The sequence below is a fragment of the Rhamphochromis sp. 'chilingali' genome (genome assembly GCF_963969265.1).
Source record: "Rhamphochromis sp. 'chilingali' genome assembly, chromosome: 2".
In the NCBI taxonomy this organism is placed as follows: domain Eukaryota; kingdom Metazoa; phylum Chordata; class Actinopteri; order Cichliformes; family Cichlidae; genus Rhamphochromis; species Rhamphochromis sp. 'chilingali'.
In genome coordinates, this window is record NC_137930.1 from 36549357 (window position 1) to 36566994 (window position 17638).

Here is a 17638-nt window from a genome sequence, read left to right on the forward strand (position 1 = left end):
GAAAAATGAGTAAAAAAGCAGTTGGTGTCCAAAGAACCTTTAAAAGACATTTAAAAGCTTTGAGAATAACTAGTGTCTTTCCTTGGAAGCAAAATATTAAAAATTGGGAATGGCTGAACAGTCGCTCGTCATCACTCTGGTTTTCCAATTGGTTGCTTATCATCTGGCTACCTTACACAGTACATTGCTTCACGTCCACACAGGTTACTGATGCACGTTTTAGCCTTTTTGGTTTTAAATGTTTTTCTTAAAAGTTATGGGGCTTTTCCATATTGTGTTCCACCCTCTGAGTCTACTAACAAATGCCAATTCATGATATTCAAACCTCTTGTGGTTTGAAGATCTTTCAGTGAATACAATCCTCGTTTAGCTTCGACTCAGACTTCTCCCAAACCACCTTATTGTAACCTTTTAGATCTAATTGGACACACAACTACAGAGCTGTTTCCTGTGTTCCAGATTTTAACGAGTGTCTCCTGAACAACGGTGGCTGCTCGCACATCTGTAAAGACATGGTGATTGGCTACGAGTGTGACTGCACGCCTGGGCTCCAGCTTATAGACCACAAGACCTGCGGAGGTATGCGATCTCTGCATTACACAGCTTGGTGAAAAATGCTAAAAGAAAATTTTAAATCAGTTTTGACAACACTGCAGTATTTAGCGTTGGGAAACTATTACTCAACACAGGATGAATGCATTTTTCTAAAAGGGTTCAAAAGTGTGAGACTGTCTGAATGTACACAAGTATAGGCATCCATCCAAAAACCAAACAACTTTGATACACTGAATTCAATCTAAAACCTTTAAGACTTAAGGAATATTTAATTATGCTTGCCCTCAAATATCTAATCACATGGGTCAGATGGGCTGGTGGTGTTGTGCACTTCTGGCCTCTGAAGGGTTTGGCGTGTAATGTGATTGGGCGTGTCGTAATCTGTTTTCCTAAAAGCAGAAATCCTCTTGGTTACGTTTAGGAGGCACTGATCCGTCACAGTTCTGTTATTGAGCCAATCTTGGCCTCAAACCCTGCTTTGGATATTTGGTAAACGTGTATAATCCCATCTGTATGAACCCCACTGGTTCCACAGAAGTGTTAATCTACTCCAGGATGTAGAATGATCACTAAACTCTGGAAAACGTTTGATAAATTTACATCTAATTCTGATGAGAGCAGCTCGTCGAGTGTTTTGGCAAAACATCAGCGGCAATTAAAGCAAGTTTTAATTTGCATTTTGTGTATTCGAGGCTCAAATCACTTTACACTCATGCAGTAGGAATCCCAGGAACATCCTATTTTTGAAAAGCAAGATAAATTTTCATCAATACACACGGACTATACAGCTGTTGAGCCCCCATAGAAAGATTTGATTATTCAAACTGAGGCATTTAGCAGATTTGATAGATGAAACATGCCGCATACAGCTGTTCTTTCTTCACACACGCCTCATGATTCGCCTTTCTGCTACTCTTCTGCAGATATCGATGAGTGCATGAATCCTGGCATTTGCAGTCAGATCTGCATCAACCTGAAGGGAGGGTACAAGTGTGAATGCCACAACGGCTATCAGATGGATCCGACCACCGGCGTCTGCAAGGCTGTTGGTGAGTTAGCAGCTGGGTGATCTTATTAAAATTTCACCTCAACATTTTGATCATATTTGTCTATATTGTTGGCTCTGCCACTGTCTGGGTCCCGATCTCTGGATAATAACGGTCTGAGCTGACCCCTCAGATCCTGCAGGAATAGTCCTGAGCAATGCAAACTTGGGCTCTTTTGAAAGATTATGGTGAAATATCATCTTCATGGCAGAAAAGACATTTCAGGATATATTCATGTACTGGGGGGGCAGCGGAGTCACTTTGATGCTCACATGTGTAACTGTTCATATATGGAGACGTCTGTCCAGTACAGACCCAAAAACTTGGATTTGTCCATCGTGATCCAAAATTGAGCCTCACTTACTCCTACTTTTCACAAACGGCTGCATCCAGTGTGTCTGAGCTGCAGTGGCTTTAGATGACACTGAACCCTTACAGATTGCTGATGTGACTGAACTGGCAGCTTCATGTCTGATCAGGGTTATGACCTTTGGTGTGCGTATGATTTGCTGCCAGACAGAAAAACATCTAGTGATTCACACTCGGTGTCTGAAGACTCTGTGTGGGAGAAAATTGTAGGCGTTGCATTTGGTTTGTCATCGCTTATAACCAGCAGCTTTGAGGCTTTAGTTGACTAACTGCTTCAGATACATCGAGGTAAGAGTGCTGAAAACACACCCACAGATCTATTTCTTCTTTGGGGGGAGTTCACTCGGATTCTCCAGCTCCTTTATTGCCAACAGTAATATAGTTTGCAGCCCAAAAGAACTAAGTGATAGAGTTCAACCACTATACTGTGGGCTCTCACTCCGAAGCGCAGCAAGTTCACACCATTGACTCAAAATGGTCCATAATTTGCGGATGCAAAGTGATGATAGTGCCTTTGTATGTCAAATCAGTATTAAACTTTTAGGCTTGTTCGCTGCTAAAAAAAACCCCAAAACACTTTAATGTCAGGAGGAGGGATGTTGACAGCATATGAAGGTCCACAAGTTGAAATGGTCCGTTTCTCTTTTCTGAAAGGCTTTCAGAGTGGAAAGCAGCGTTTTAACACAGGGCTCTTGTTGGATTGCATTAGTATTAAATGGGTGAAGCTAATTAACTGTAAAAACTGTGGTTTTAATGCAGCTTTCAGCTATGGGGAAAAATCCAGCAGAATGACAATTCTGTGGAATAATGGGGAAAATGATGGGTTGGCACTAGAGCTGGGTGGTGAATTGATTTTTAAGGTGTATATTTTCAAAGCAGGCTTAGGATCACAACAATACCACGGCTGAACATTTTCATTTGTAAGTCGTTTTTTCGGGGGGGGGGGGCAAAGAATGAGTTATGTACAACCTGAGATGTACTACTGTGTATTTGACAACACAGGGTCTGGTGTTATCTGGCTGCAGGTGTCATCCATTGTAGGTCTTATGTGTTTCTGCAGTTAAAAAAAAAAAGCTTAATTGTTCAGCTTGTTGACAAAGATGACGCCTGTTCCCTTCCACTACTTTACTGATGAATAGAAATCAATGGGTGAAAACAAGCTCTCCTACTTTAAGCACACAATAATCCCAATTCTTAAAATAGTTTTAAGAACTATGACCAATAATTTTGTCCTAAACAATAAATGGAAGGCATAAAATACTTTGGAAAGATTGTCGTCATTCAATAACCCCTTTCCTGTCCTCAGGTAAGGAGCCCTGCCTGATCTTCACCAACCGCCGTGATATCCGTCGTCTGGGCCTGGAGAGGAAGGAGTACACTCAGATTGTGGAGCAGCAGAGAAACGCAGTGGCTCTGGATGCAGACTTTGACCAGCAGACCATTTTCTGGGCTGACCTGGGCCAGAAGGCGATCTACAGGTAGGGTAGTAGGTGATTAGAGGGAATGACGCAGGCAAACGGGCAATAGAGTATTGTTGTAGGACTATGGGAGGCATTGACAGTGCAGCACAATGTAGTTGTAACTTCACAGGGTAAATGGATTTTATTTGTAAGGTAAACTTAAATTTTTTCCTCTGGTCTGTTAAAGCAGTAAGTTTTTCTCGTGGCCGTGTTGCAATTCAGCTGCTTGATATTTTCATCAAAAAAATCTAAATGTGTAGAATGAAAGGTTCTATTTTACTGAGCTGCCTGCAATAGTTTTGAATTTTATGTGATATAGAGGTCTCAGACTGAAAGGATAATATACTGGGAGTCCTAGCAGCATTTGAAAAACTGTATACATGTATAAATTCTCTATGCATCTGTCCGATGCTGAACTCTTCTCCACTCAGCACTCTTCTGGACAAGCGTGTAGACATTGGCACCCATAAGAAAGTCATTGACAACGTGCAGACTCCAGTGGGAATCGCTGTGGACTGGATCTACAAGAACTTGTACTGGTCTGATCTCTCAACCAAAACAATCTCTGTGGCCAGTTTCAATGGTACCAAGCAGAAAGTTCTGTTCAACAGGGGCCTCAAAGAACCGGCCGATATTGCTGTGGATCCGCTGTCTGGGTAAGTGGACGGCTCATTTTGGTGTTGGATGAAACCCTTCTGATCTCCCGCTTATGGTCTGCTTTTACTTATGATTGTGTCGGTCCTACAGGTTTCTGTACTGGTCTGACTGGGGAGAGCCAGCCAAAATAGAGAAATCTGGTATGAACGGAGTGGACAGACAGGTTTTGGTGGCGACAGACATCCAGTGGCCTAATGGAATCACACTGGGTAGGAACAAACCAACAAGTCACTGCACATTTTTCTTTAAGTCTGGGGTGTCTACAGGTCATTTAAAAAAAAAAAAAAAAAAAAAAAAAAAAAAAAAAAAAAAAATCTTAAATTCAGTCTGGATTGGTCTTAAATTTTAGTGATGTCACTGTGAGAATTTCAGCACAAGCACTTAAGCTGCCTGTGATTTTAATACTTTGACTATAAATCGCTTGGTATTTGAATAGTTCACTCTTTAACCTCACAGGACCTGGCGTCCACATATGTGGACATCACATTTTGGGTTATTTAGACCAAAATACTGAATTTTGCTCTACGTGGGCCTGATATCCATTTACGAGGACATTATACCGCTACTGTTCTATCAAAATTTTAAACAAATGGCCTCATATTTGGCTCTTAAAAAAAAAAAAGGTTAAAAAAAATAAATCTGGTAATTCTTTGGTTTTACATTCATCAGGCCCCAATATGACCAAATATCAAAGAAATTAAAAATGCATGCCGTGGAAGAGTTCAGGTCTTAGGAGGTAAATGAGAAAGAAGAAAATGAGTTGCAGAGAATCTTTGAAGAGGACGCTGCTCGACCCTGGCTTGCTGTTGTTTGAGTCTATTGTGTGATCTGTCAGTCTTTGATGTTTGCCCTCTGATGGAACTGTGTGTGGGACTTAACATGCAATTTGAATGAACTTTGGCTTGACTTTGGCCTCCTTTTCAATCAATTTTTGTAAGCTAAATTCTGAGTAACCAATTGTGCAGTCTCTAAGAAGAGTCCTTTTTTTTTTTTTTTCTTTTTTTTTTTTTTTTTACCAGGTAACAACATAAGAGGGCGGCTGTAGTTAGGGGATTTTACATTAAATAAGCTGAAGTCCTGATGTATTCAGTTTAACAGAGTTGGTGAATTCATAGTAATACTAATCAATAGGCTAGTCTTGTTTTGTTTTTTGTTTTGTTGCGAAGTGATGGTTATGTTGCTGTAGCAGCTGTAGGTTAGTCAGGCGTTCTGGTGAAATACAGATTCAAATATGTGCCTGTACAAACCAGTCTGAGTCAATGTTCATTTTATACATTGTTTCCAAAAATGTCACAACTCCTAGGTTAATGTGTTTTAAAAAGTTCTCATTCATCTGATTGTTTTGTTACATTGTTTCTAGTAAAATGGTGTAATCTCAGTATATACTTACAATAACTACAAGGTGCTGGAAAGCTTGAAAATACCTTACAGGAAATGCTTAGTGTTTTAAATTGACTTGGACAGTGACCTTTTACAGAAAGAAATGGGTAAACAAACTGCAGTGCGGCTTTCTTTTGTGACGTTTGCACCATTAAGACTAAAAGTCAGTTGATTCATCCTGTTAAAGAATCATCAGTACAACAATTTAATCTTTCATCTCATTCCACTTTTCTGTCTTTCTACTTTCCTTCCCATTGTTCTCCCTTCTTTAGTCTTCCCATTTAATTCCTGCTTTTTTTTTTTTTTTTTTTTTTCTTTTTACCCCAGATCTGATCAAAGGCAGGTTGTACTGGGTCGACTCAAAGCTGCACATGCTCTGTAGCGTCGACCTAAACGGGGACAACAGGAATAAAGTGCTCCAGTCTTCAGAGTACCTCGCTCACCCCTTTGCTCTCACCGTTTTTGAGGTACTGCATTTGTCTTTTCTCTAAGCCAGTCTGGGTCAGTTTATGTTGACAGCTGGAAGATGAACTGTCTGACCTGTATGTTGGGCATTAGAGCGCTTTACATCACATGTCTGAGGATAATGAACAAAACATTTTTAAAATGTAGTTCTGATCCAGGAAATTGGTTTCATGACACAATCAGTTATTGCACATTGCATTTAAGAAATCTGTCTGGGAAAATTTGCCACAGACCTCATCGCCTGTGTACATGAGTTTATTTGCATGTTTTTAAATGTGTCTTTGGTGCCAGTTGCCTTGTCCTTGATGACGTTTCATCTACCAAAACAAACTGGTCCTAGTTTTAAGTAAAATTACAAAAATCAAACACAGGAAAGGAAAAGCTGCTCCCAGCTTCAAACCATGTACAAGTATGATAAAGACTTTTGTTGCACAAAATCCTTTAATCAACCCAGTCGCCCTCAATGTGTATTGTACATGATCTGCCAATGACCCACACAGCAACTATATGCAGACTAATGGAAAATGAACCAAAAAAATTTTTTAAATCTGTTTTTTGCATATTTTATAGAACTGCAATGTGCAGGTACAGTGTTGACATGTTTTAGTATCCACCAAAACACTTGATGTTGTTTGTGTTTAACAACATGCAAAACAACTAGAAGATATTACCTTTCAAATCGAGTGTTCTGTGTACATTTTTACCTTCCAGTTCTTGAATAAAGACTTTCCCATGTGTTTGTGTGTGGGGTTTTCAGGTATTCTGTATAAAAGTATAGATGTGATGGCACATTTATTCACACGATGGCATGAGGTCTAAAACCATCATCAGATTTCTCCTAACAGCACAGTTTATAAAAATCCATCCATTTAATATCATCAGGAACATTTATGTTGAAGCAAAATTTTGCTTTATTTTGTCCATAAAGCTTTTCAGGGGTTAAATTGCGTTCAGTCATTATAAAAAGTCCTCGTCCTTATTTTATATTTTAATATATTAACACATGAACAGGCTTAACGTAAGCATCAAAAGCCATGTGGCAGCTTCATCAGAATATTTAGATGCAACTTTGCGTGCAGTGCAGGAACACCACACATGATCTGAGCAGATGTGACTTGTATTACTGTGGATTCATAAATTTCTTACAATTGTTGAAGGGCTACTCAGTTTACAGATTATTGTAGAATTAACTCTTATTTTATATTGGTATAAAACAATATCACAACAAATGACATGTAATTGTTTCTAAGATGTATAAATGTTGGTATGTTATGGCACTGAAATTGTTTCTGATAATTTAATGAGTCATATTAAACGTGGTGTTGGAGGACTTAAGTTATGATTTACTTCTTAAGAAGTCATGTATTGCTTCCTGAAGGGAATACATTTCTTGTGCTACTTAGTGCTTTAGTGCTAACTCTGTTACAAAATTTCAGAATAAAGCCAAAGTTTTCATCAGTGTAAAAATCTGCCCAAATCTTAATGGGAGCAAGTTTTCTTGTAATAACACAAAGCTGACACTTTATTGGCACTTAAGCACTTGTGTGATGACAGTGATTTATGGAAGTTTTGTATTGCTGTGATTGAGAGGACTTCAGTGTTAAAGTTTTTGTTTATTCTTCTGCCCTTTGTCCAGGATCGAGTCTTCTGGACTGATGGGGAAAAGGAAGCAATCTACGGTGCAAACAAGTTCACAGGCTCTGACGTGGTTACGCTGGCCAGCAACCTGAACGACCCCCAGGACATCATAGTGTACCATGAGCTCATTCAGCTGTCAGGTAAGAAAGGAGGGAGCTGAAACTAGCAGAGGAGGAACTGACGGATATTAATACTTAAGCTTGGAAATCTTTACTCCTGCAGGCTCAGTGACATCACAGGAACCCCAGTATCAGAGCTGATGTCACTTCTGAGTTAATGAAAGCTAATGAGGGGAAAGTAATCAGAAATTACTGTAATTACACATGATCAAGGTACAAGGAGTGCCAGTGATTATAATTTTAAGCTGTGATCATGTCGCCATTATTGACGCGAGTTTTAATAGCTAATGATGCAACCAAGTTGAGAATCATGTAAAGGGTGTAACAGAGGAGGCTAGTACGTCGAGCCCCAATCTTTAATTTATCCTCACATGTTTGTGAAGCCTTACAGTCACATGTTGTGCTCTGATTGGATTATAAAGGGAAACATAAGCCAGTCGATCCTCTTAAAGTTCTCATAAGAAAGGTAAAGATCCATGACCATTGAGCTCTGTCAATGGGCTATACCTGTATCAATGAGATCACCAGTGGGTCCAACACAGTACTTGTATAGAAACTCAGCAGTATTTGTTTCCATGATGTACAGTATACTTATGTATGCAATACATACCACCACTTTAATTTTGTACACTTAGAAGCTGTAGTTTCTTGATATTTTGTGGTTAATCTGTAATATTTAAACACTTAGTCTATCAAAATGTGTCCTCTTGGTTTATAATGATCATGTGTGCGAAGATCCATAGGATGAAAATGTCGACGATCACACTATGGATGAGACTTAAGCCCTAATTTTGTTCCGTCAACCTGTGGATATACTTCATAGAAGAGGCCGTTAAAGCTCCTTTCACTGTGGATTTAATGTACCCATGTGACACTTGTTAACTGAAATGGTTTGATTAGCTTTTATTTGCTAACCTTTGTGTGCAGGTACTAACTGGTGCTCAGAGAAAGGTGAAAATGGAGGCTGCAGCTACATGTGCCTGCCTGCACCACAGATCAACAAACACTCCCCCAAATATACCTGCGTGTGTCCTGAGGGCCAGGAGCTGACTGACGGCTTGCGCTGCAGACCTGGTGAGTCACGGCACCCTCGCGGGCTTGAGTTGTGTTTTGGCACTTCATCTGTGTTTACACCTGGCTGAACCCCGGAGCAAATCTCACCAAAGCTGCAAACTTGAATGCTACAACATAAATTTTGACATGTTTATATAACTGAAACAAATACTGATGATTTGTGAGCATTTGAAGTACGAGCAGTATTCAGATACATCTGAAATGTGCCAGCAGCAGTTGTTTATAAAGTCTGATGGTACAAGTCATGATCTGCGTACAAGCTTATACTGTAAAATGGTCCAGCGCTTGTAAAGATGCCATACAGTTTTTTGTTTTGGTGACATGAATTTCATCCAGCTCTTTAATGATCTCTCATGTTTGGACAAGCATTTGCACACATACTGTAATTATTATCTATCCCATGCAAAGGCGATGTTCTGTTCTCTGCATTTGTTTTCTCGTGTTAGCAACTGTCATTAATTTGTATACACAACAGAACTTAGTTGCAGCCACCATTTATAAACAGGGAGTCAAGACTCTGGAGACGGTACCACAGGCCTGGCAAAAACCAGACAGGGTGGATCTTTGCTAGTGAAAACAATGCTGCTGTTGCACAAACATTAGCTACACACTTGGTGAGCTAATGACATTGACTTGTCATTAATGTTAAACACAACACTGCATGCTTATGAGTGATGGCTTGAGATGGTGCATGCAGTATTTGGGCAGTGTCCAGCCTCTAGATTGGATTTTTTCTTCTTTTTTTTTTTTTTTTTAAAGTATTTTCCTACTTTTAGTCTGGTCAGATGGTCTTGTTCAATAAAAGCTGTATGGCCAACCACATGACACTGTGTGGATTAGTGGAACAGCAGAGCTGTCTGTGGTTCTCACATTACTGCTTCTTCACAAGCATACTTTTTTTTTTATTTTATTTTTTTCCCCCACTTGCAGCATGAATTAAAAAGTAATGTAGGGTTGTCAAGAACATAAGAGCTACAAGTTCAGGAAGTAGCCAAGCAAGCATTCACTTATGTTAAAGCATCTTAAAAATAAATGGTAACCACTCCCAGTGCTTTGGTTCTGTGGGCTGCCGGGCTTGAAATATGCTGACGGAAACCCTGGACTGCATGATCTTAAAAAATGCAAATGCGGTGTTAATCTAAACACAATGAAATATTTTATTAGTTGTAACATGGAAAGAACATGGAGGGAAAGTAAATCTTCAGATTTACATGAAGAGAAACCAAATTATTCAGCAGCAGGAACATCCCATCAGAGGTAGAGTGGTTTCTTGATGAATTGTGAGAAAATTGTGCACACTCCTGTCAGTTCTCATTTCAGTCACTATTGTGAATCTCCAGCAAAGTGGCTTTAAAAGCTCTGCTGTTTTTGTAGTTTGGACATTTGAAGCCCTAAAACACAATACAATTAGTAAGACATTAATACTGCATGAAAGTATTAGGAAAAATGGAAAGCAGGGAGGTGCCAAACCTCAGCGGTTCTGAGAATGTGTACACCACCTCATTGTGTTCACACATCCACCTGGTTTTTGTTTTTGTTTTTTTGTTTTTTGTTAAGCCAATTGCTTCCCTCCCTTTCTGCTTCATACCCCCTGCTGCTCATTTCAAATGTGACTCTATTAAAGAAAAGGTAAAAAGGATCTTAGGTTTCACAGGTTAGCCACCAAAACACAAACAGCTGGAAGATGGAATAAATTCAGTCTAATTCTACGGTTTTCCAAGCATGTTTCCATGGTGTGTGCTCCCACTGTGTCTTGGTTTCTATCTGTATCCATGCCAGCCAAAACCCCAGCTGTCTGTTTGTATTAGTAGTCTGACAGCTGAACAGTAGCTGAGTCACTCGGTGTTGTGATCCAGTTTTTCAGCACCTTTTTGGCAAGTCTCAACATCGTCCTCCTTCACATCTCAGCTGCAGCTTCGTCTCCTCCTGCGTTGGGAAGTGTTTCATCCTGACAGCTGAAGTGTCGGATCCTGACGTTGATCCCTCTTCCACTCAATTGTTGCGTTTTGCTGCTGAAAGTAACCCCCAGCTCTTGTTTTTGTTTGGTTTTTTTCCCCCCTGGGGGTTAAGTCCCACCCTGTGCAGTCTTCATTTCTCTGCACTGAGTGGAGCGTGACTGTTAGTGCTGTAGCTGAATGGACACAACACCAACCATGAGATTGTTAAAGGTTTTCATTTCATTTTTAAATCATGAGAGCAAGTCTGTGGCTGACCTCAGCTGCTGTGGAAAGATCTGCCACAAGATTTTGGAAGCTGATTGCAGGGATTTGGTCTGGTTCTGAGAAAGTGCTTCAGTTTATCCCTCCAGATCTCTGACCTCAACCCTTTGGGACAATGATTTAATTGATACTATTGCCGTCATCAGTCCTTGTTCTTTATTGACCAAGTTATTGAATCCTGATTTATTTCTGTTTTCATAAAAAGGCATGAACAGGTCTTTACAAATGCAGTGCAGCTGTCTTGTCTCAGATTCTGAATGCAGAATCTGAAAATGGAATTTGTATGAAGTCCTTGCATGTGATTGAGTTGTCACACCAACCTGCCAGCCTTGATGGATGAATGAAGCTTTTCTTAATTCAACATCCTGAGTTAAGGCTCCGTGCATACCAGTCATACCACAGCCCACATCACTCTGGGCCTGGCTCGTAACACCGGCAGCATTATGTAACACTGGGTCAAAAAGGCCAAACAAACTCTTACCATAGTGTAATTATAATTCAAGACATTTATCACTGCTGAGCCTAATGGGTCCAAATTCTGAAAATGGCCCCAGGCTGAAATCTTGTTTGTTTCTGATGAAGAATAAAACTAAAACCTTAATTTCATGAGAGATGAAGTTGGCTACTGATTTCAATCTACAATCCCCAAGCAGGGACGGATATTATTAAATAACTTAGAAAATGCAACTACATACCAAAACGAAAGCTGGAACCAAAGAAACATAAATTATGAAGAAGCCCTAAAAACAAGTACACAAACTGTACTGTGTGTAACACCCTCCTTTCAGTATTAACCAGACTGTCATAGTTGAACTATGCTTACAGATTGATGGGATGACTGGTTTAAAAAAACAAAAACAAAAATGTGCTGGACTGGCTTAATCTTGACATGAATAATGGAAAAGGCTGATTGTGCCCGTTTCATGAAAGACTTGCACAGTATTGTGAAATGAACGTCCTTAGGAAATAAACTTGTACTCTGAACTTTTGAAGCTTGATTATGAAGGATTTCACCGGTTCCATGATTCCTCTTCAGTGACTGGAGGCCTCTTATTCACATTAACTCAAAGAAACAGTCTTTTGATTGTTTTGGCACCGGGACCAAATATTCTCCAGTTCAGTTGTTTAACTGCTGGTTCCCCTTTTGTAGACAACTAGTTAAACCACATAAGACACATCCTTTGCGTGAGAACTTCTGTAGACTTCAGTAAATATTGACCGTAACTATTGTTGAACTGGAGTTTAGTTTGACATTATTGAGAAGATGAGGGGGTTGGTTTCGGAGCAGAAGCATTACATGTGGCCGTGCAATAAACATCTCCTACTTTTTCATTTTTATTGGTCCGTTGAATTGCATACTTGTGCAACACAACAGCTTTACTTACTAGTAATTAAAGCATTGAACATTTTCCCTGAAAGCAATCTTTTCGTCTAATTACTTCACCAGTGTTGGGTAAGTTACTTTAAAAAAGTAATTAATTACTAATTAGTCAATATTGTATTTAAAATGCGTATCTAATTACTGTCAGAAAAGTAACTTAATTACTAAATAAGTAATTTAACTAAATACTACTAAAAATCCCTGTAAACCTTGAGTGGACAAACAATAGAAATTAAACTCTTTAAATAATAAATTTTTTAAAGACTGAGACTCTACAGTACGCAGCGGTAGCATCTCTTCCACAACGTAGCCAGCAATCATTTTTTTTTTTAAGCTCACCTTCAGACTCTTTCTGTGCTGCTGAAGTAAAATCTAGTTTTGCCTGCTTAGCAGGAGTTGCCGTGGTGTTATCCATGGATGATTAACAAGGATCAAGTGTTCGTCTATGCTCTCGTGTCAGGCGCTTCAGTAGATTACTCGTGCTATTAACAACGGCCGACAGTTGTTGGTTTTTTTTTTTGGGGGGGGGTTTGTCTCCCCAGGACATAGCTTACATATTACTGTAATGTTCTTGTCTGCTTGTTTCAGAAAAGTGAAGAGTGTGTCAATTTCATAAAACCGCCACTCGCTTCAGCCGAGTCCGACATCTTCCGCTTTAGAATACGACTATGCAGCAAACTGGCGAAATGACGTGCAGCTGCACTACAGCGATGTTAAAGCGGCAGAGTTTACTTCTACGTTTAGAAGACAAATTATTGAAATTAAATAATGATATTCAGCGAGTTTAATTTACAATGTAACACAAGTACATTGTAAGTAACTGTAATTAAAATACCTAAAAATGAACAGTAATTACTACTTTTTCAGTGGAAAAGTAATTTAATTACAGTAACGCATTACACCAACACTGCACTTCACTGAAGTGTGCTTTGTGCTCTGGATGAGACTGTTTGCTGATTTTTGGCTGCAGAGAAAGCTTACACTGTGGCATACTGATAAAATGAAGGCAAACACTCCTGTTCCTTTTACTGAGGCTCATGCTTTAAGATGCACGGCATGGTGCTGAGATGGATCTAACAAGCCTGTATATGGAACCTACATGTAATATATTTGCAGGCAGCTACCATTTAACGATTATATGGGACCCTAATCCCTTCACAGCATTCTTCAGTAACTCTGACTTTAGTTATGGACCTGCATGTATTCCATATTCTGAGATATTATAGGGAAAGCGGGTTCAGGAACGGGTCCTTGGAGAACTCCGCACTCCCACTGTTTGATACCTTTTCAGATGTTTCCAGTAGCACTACTGTAGTTTAACCTTGTCTCTGTACTTTGACAGCTGAGATGGCTTTAATGTGATTGCAGATTTTGCAAAAGATAAGTTTCAAGTGAAGTTTTCAGTGTTTGTCTAGAGCAAGACTACATCTGCTTTAGGGCTGCCACGATTAGTCGACTAGTCATGATGACGTCGACTATTTAAAATCGTCGTTTGTGGCAGCCCTAATCTGCTTGCATCGGCACTCAAATTTCCGGCAACTTCGTAAGATTTATTTTAACTTCGAAAGCAAGGAGTTTGGACACCAGAAATGGCCAAGTACCAGTGTGTTTGTTACTGTTAGATCTGAGAATTGTAAGAATTGTAGTAGTGCACTAAAAAAAAAAAATCAAACTGCAGCCCTTCTCTCCTTCTGCCTCTTTTATTTGCTAGGGAAAGGTTGCCTAGAAACACTGTCCTCTTCCCTTAGTAGTTTCTGTCTTGAGCAGTCCAGCTCCTTTTTTGCTGCCACAGATTATCCTTTTCATAGTGAAGCACTGTAAGATAGGAACCTGACAGCTGAATTCAGCACACACTCTCTCCTAATTGGACTAGAGCTGTAGACCAAGACACTGGTGTACACAAAGTACTGGAACATCTCCGTGACGACTCTCTGCACTCCTGTCCTCCAGTGTGAAAGTCTCTCTAGTTAGCCTGTTCGGCTTTCTTTAAGAGTCTTCTCCACTTCCCTCCTCATTTTTGAGTTCTGGGAGTTTTGACAGGTTTTACAGCTTTTCTTAGTGTACAATATCTGGTGGTTTTTAAAGTTTCATTTTCCTCAGATCTATTTTTTACTCCCCCCCTTTTTTTTTTCTTTTTTTTCTTTTTTTTTTCTTTTTTTTTTAAATATATAGGTGAAGTTTTATCAGAGTCCCTTGGCCTCGTGCACAGCAGGTCAGCTCTGTAATGGTCTAAATGTTAAAGGCGGGAGCTCGTGAAAGGGAAACTCGCTGGTTCAGTCAAATACAACTGTTCAACAGTTTCCAGCTGATTTTAAATATGCTTGAGTGGGCACTCAAAAAAATTTAAAATTCCTCACTGACCTCAGCATAATCCTTGCAGCACGTTCCAGACTTTTCAAACTTGATCCATTCAGCTGCCTCTCCAGAGAGCCTCAGGCCTCCTCCAGCTGTACCGTCTTGGACTGCAGCTGGTGATTTAAAGATGTGCTGCAAGCTGGAGGGGCACTATAACCTGAGCTTGCAGCAGATGGAGAATTGGCTCATGTGTCACTGTGCTGAGCAGAGCAAGGACTAAATTTGTCAAATGCAGTCAAAGATGATGCCTAGAGACCTCAGCAGCAGATTCTATTGTTTTGTTGCAAAATATTTGCCGAAGAGTGTCCAAAACTTTAACTGAAGGAATGTCTTTCTGTAGGTGTGCATGCCTGCATCTACAACCAGAAGATCAGAGTAGGCCCATAGTTCTCAGTGTGGTCCACAGTGGTGGCCCTTTAGAACACTTTATGAAGCTCAGAGTGCAAAAAGCATCCACAATAGGTCCTTTCTCTTCAGATTCTCTGTTCAGTTTCTCTTTAACTTATAAGATGAATTCTAGATGGTCAGCTAGAATGAAAAGAGAAAAGTGCAGGTAAATGTTTAAGCGTTTTAACTTGAATTCAACTTGGAGCATTTTGTTTCACTCATTTGATTTTAAAAATTGAAGTGTGGGGCATGAGCTCTAATTCAGCTTTTGGTGGGTCATTCAGAAAAAGCTTGAACCACAGCTGTAATAGTGTCAGGGTGGTAGAACATAGTTATCACTGCTGTAGTTAGAAAGTTTTAGTCCAGCCTCCGACATTGCTGAGCATGCAGATTGATGCTCCTGGGGTTGCAGAGGGGCATGTAACAGTGTTTTCTGCATGATGGTGGTGGGTAATACTGTGGTTATGAAGATTCCCAGTTGGCATTTGGGTCATTAAAGCTTTGATGCCATGAACTGTGCACCAATAAATTCCTGGTGCTCTGCAGCAGACTTTACAGCCTGGGTTCTTTGCAGATATACAAGGCCTTCGTGTAGTGAGCATCCCTGCAGCCTGAGTCACCATCTCATAGACTGTTAGGGAACCTCGAGCTGTCTCCAGACTCTAATAACTGGAAGTACCACCCTGACTGGCGGGATGTGAAAGTGCATACTTGTCTTTATCTCCTTGGCATCTGTGTTTGCAGTTATGAGATTGATTCTGTACAGACCTGTTTGTATATAGTTTTTTTTTTTTTTGTTGCTGTCTTTATATGAAACTGTATTTTCACGCCTGTCTGTCCTGTTAATAAATAGTGAGAATAGTGTGGGAGGAGTTAAAATGGGATGCCTGTCACTTGCTAAAAGCGCCTCCACCTTCCTCGTAGTCAAAGGCTTCGTTGTCACAGGCCTCGTTGCTCTTTACTAAACCAGCAGATAACACATTTATCCCATTTTACAGCCGTCGCAGCTGGACCGAATGGGGAACTGTAGAGTATTGTGCAGCTGCAGTTTGGACCGGCCCTAATCTTGTTAGTGTGGCACAGGGGGAGAGAGAGTAATGAGCATTGCTCTTCACTTCAGGGTTTGGACCTCAAACTACTACAGAGGGATTCGTATAACAGTCTTTAGAGGCAACTGGGGAGTGTTTTTCCTTCAGACTGCACCATCTCAGGCTGAAATGCAGTGCGTTTCATGGATTTTGCAACTCTGCTGAGACTTGTTCCACTGTTTATCATTTGGTATCATTCATCACAGGTTCCATCTTTCTATAAAGCTGCCAATATTATATCCAAAATTTCTGAATTATCTGAATGAAACATTGTCTAATTAAATATGCTTTTTTTTTTCTTGCCGTTCATACACAAACCTATAAAAATGACAGGCTGTTTATATTAAGCAAAATGCATACTGAGACCACTGTTTTACAGACTCTCCTAAATGTCCTTGCCTTTTATCAGATAAGTTTTCATTGCATTTGGAATTTATTGATTATTGGATTAAAGTCAAATGTGAAAGTCAAAGGAGTGTGGCAAACACGTGCTTTACCCTTCTGCAGATTCAAAGGCTGAAAGCTTGCTCCTGGCTTTTCCTGTTTGCCCAAAAAGTAAAGTTGAACCAATGCCTCAAAGATGAGCCTTAGTTTGCAGGTGCTTGCTTTGTCTTTTTTTTGTGTGTGAGTTTGGGGACATACTGACATGTTGGAGTGTAAAACCTTTCTAGGGTCTGGAGATGTAGTTTTGGAAAGGAGATATTTGGTGTTGGAAGGAAAGAGGTGAGCTTACCAGACACATGTAGCACATTGCTTATCTCTACTTAAGGCTATGCTCGGGGTTATGTTAGCTGATGCTTGTATAACATACCTGAGACTTTGATCAACCCGTCAATGGTCAGGGTTACGTATGTAGCAGGTTTTTCATGATGGCAATCTGAGCTTTTTTTCTAAAATGACTGCATTTGAGCCTAATGATGTAAAACCAGAGCGGTGTACATTTTGCTTCCCAATTATACATTTGCTTTTGTTTCCCATTGACTGCTTATAGCCATCCAGCTAGCCCCACCTTCTTCATGACATATGACAAGTGTCATAGAAAAAGTGGTCTGTTATGGAAAAGGGAAGTTTTGACCTGACAGTCGCATCATAACGGCCAAAAATATTGTGCCGTCTGAGTAAAGATAATTGCAACCAAAAGAATTAATGGCCCTCACACAAAGTTACTGCAGTTCAATTCCAATTTTAATCTTTGCAAGTTTTATGAGTGATTTGATCTGAAAATGTTTTTCTTTTGTAGATAAAAGTTTTGGAAACTGCTTTAGTTTGGTCTTGACTGTGTTAATATTGCTTTTTCAGTCTGACTTGTTCATTTCAAGCCTTGAGACATCCTAACACTGCTGCCTCTGCTAATCAAGATCATATTGATCCAGCTATAAAGGTTGTATTGTTGCTGTAGCTGTCCTTCCTGGTTGTACAGATGCTGGTAGAGACGTCCTGATTGA

General features: G+C 39.9%; 1 protein-coding gene across 1 annotated transcript in view; it reads left to right on the top strand.

The window, feature by feature from the left end:
* Positions 1-17638, top strand: part of vldlr (very low density lipoprotein receptor) — a 64833-nt gene that overhangs the window by 40865 nt on the left and 6330 nt on the right. The window contains exons 9-16 of the mRNA XM_080864718.1: positions 460-579; positions 1479-1604; positions 3277-3448; positions 3862-4086; positions 4178-4296; positions 5795-5934; positions 7569-7710; positions 8617-8763. Coding sequence (XP_080720844.1) covers positions 460-579; positions 1479-1604; positions 3277-3448; positions 3862-4086; positions 4178-4296; positions 5795-5934; positions 7569-7710; positions 8617-8763 — 1191 coding nt within the window. The remainder of the gene's footprint in view (positions 1-459; positions 580-1478; positions 1605-3276; positions 3449-3861; positions 4087-4177; positions 4297-5794; positions 5935-7568; positions 7711-8616; positions 8764-17638) is intronic.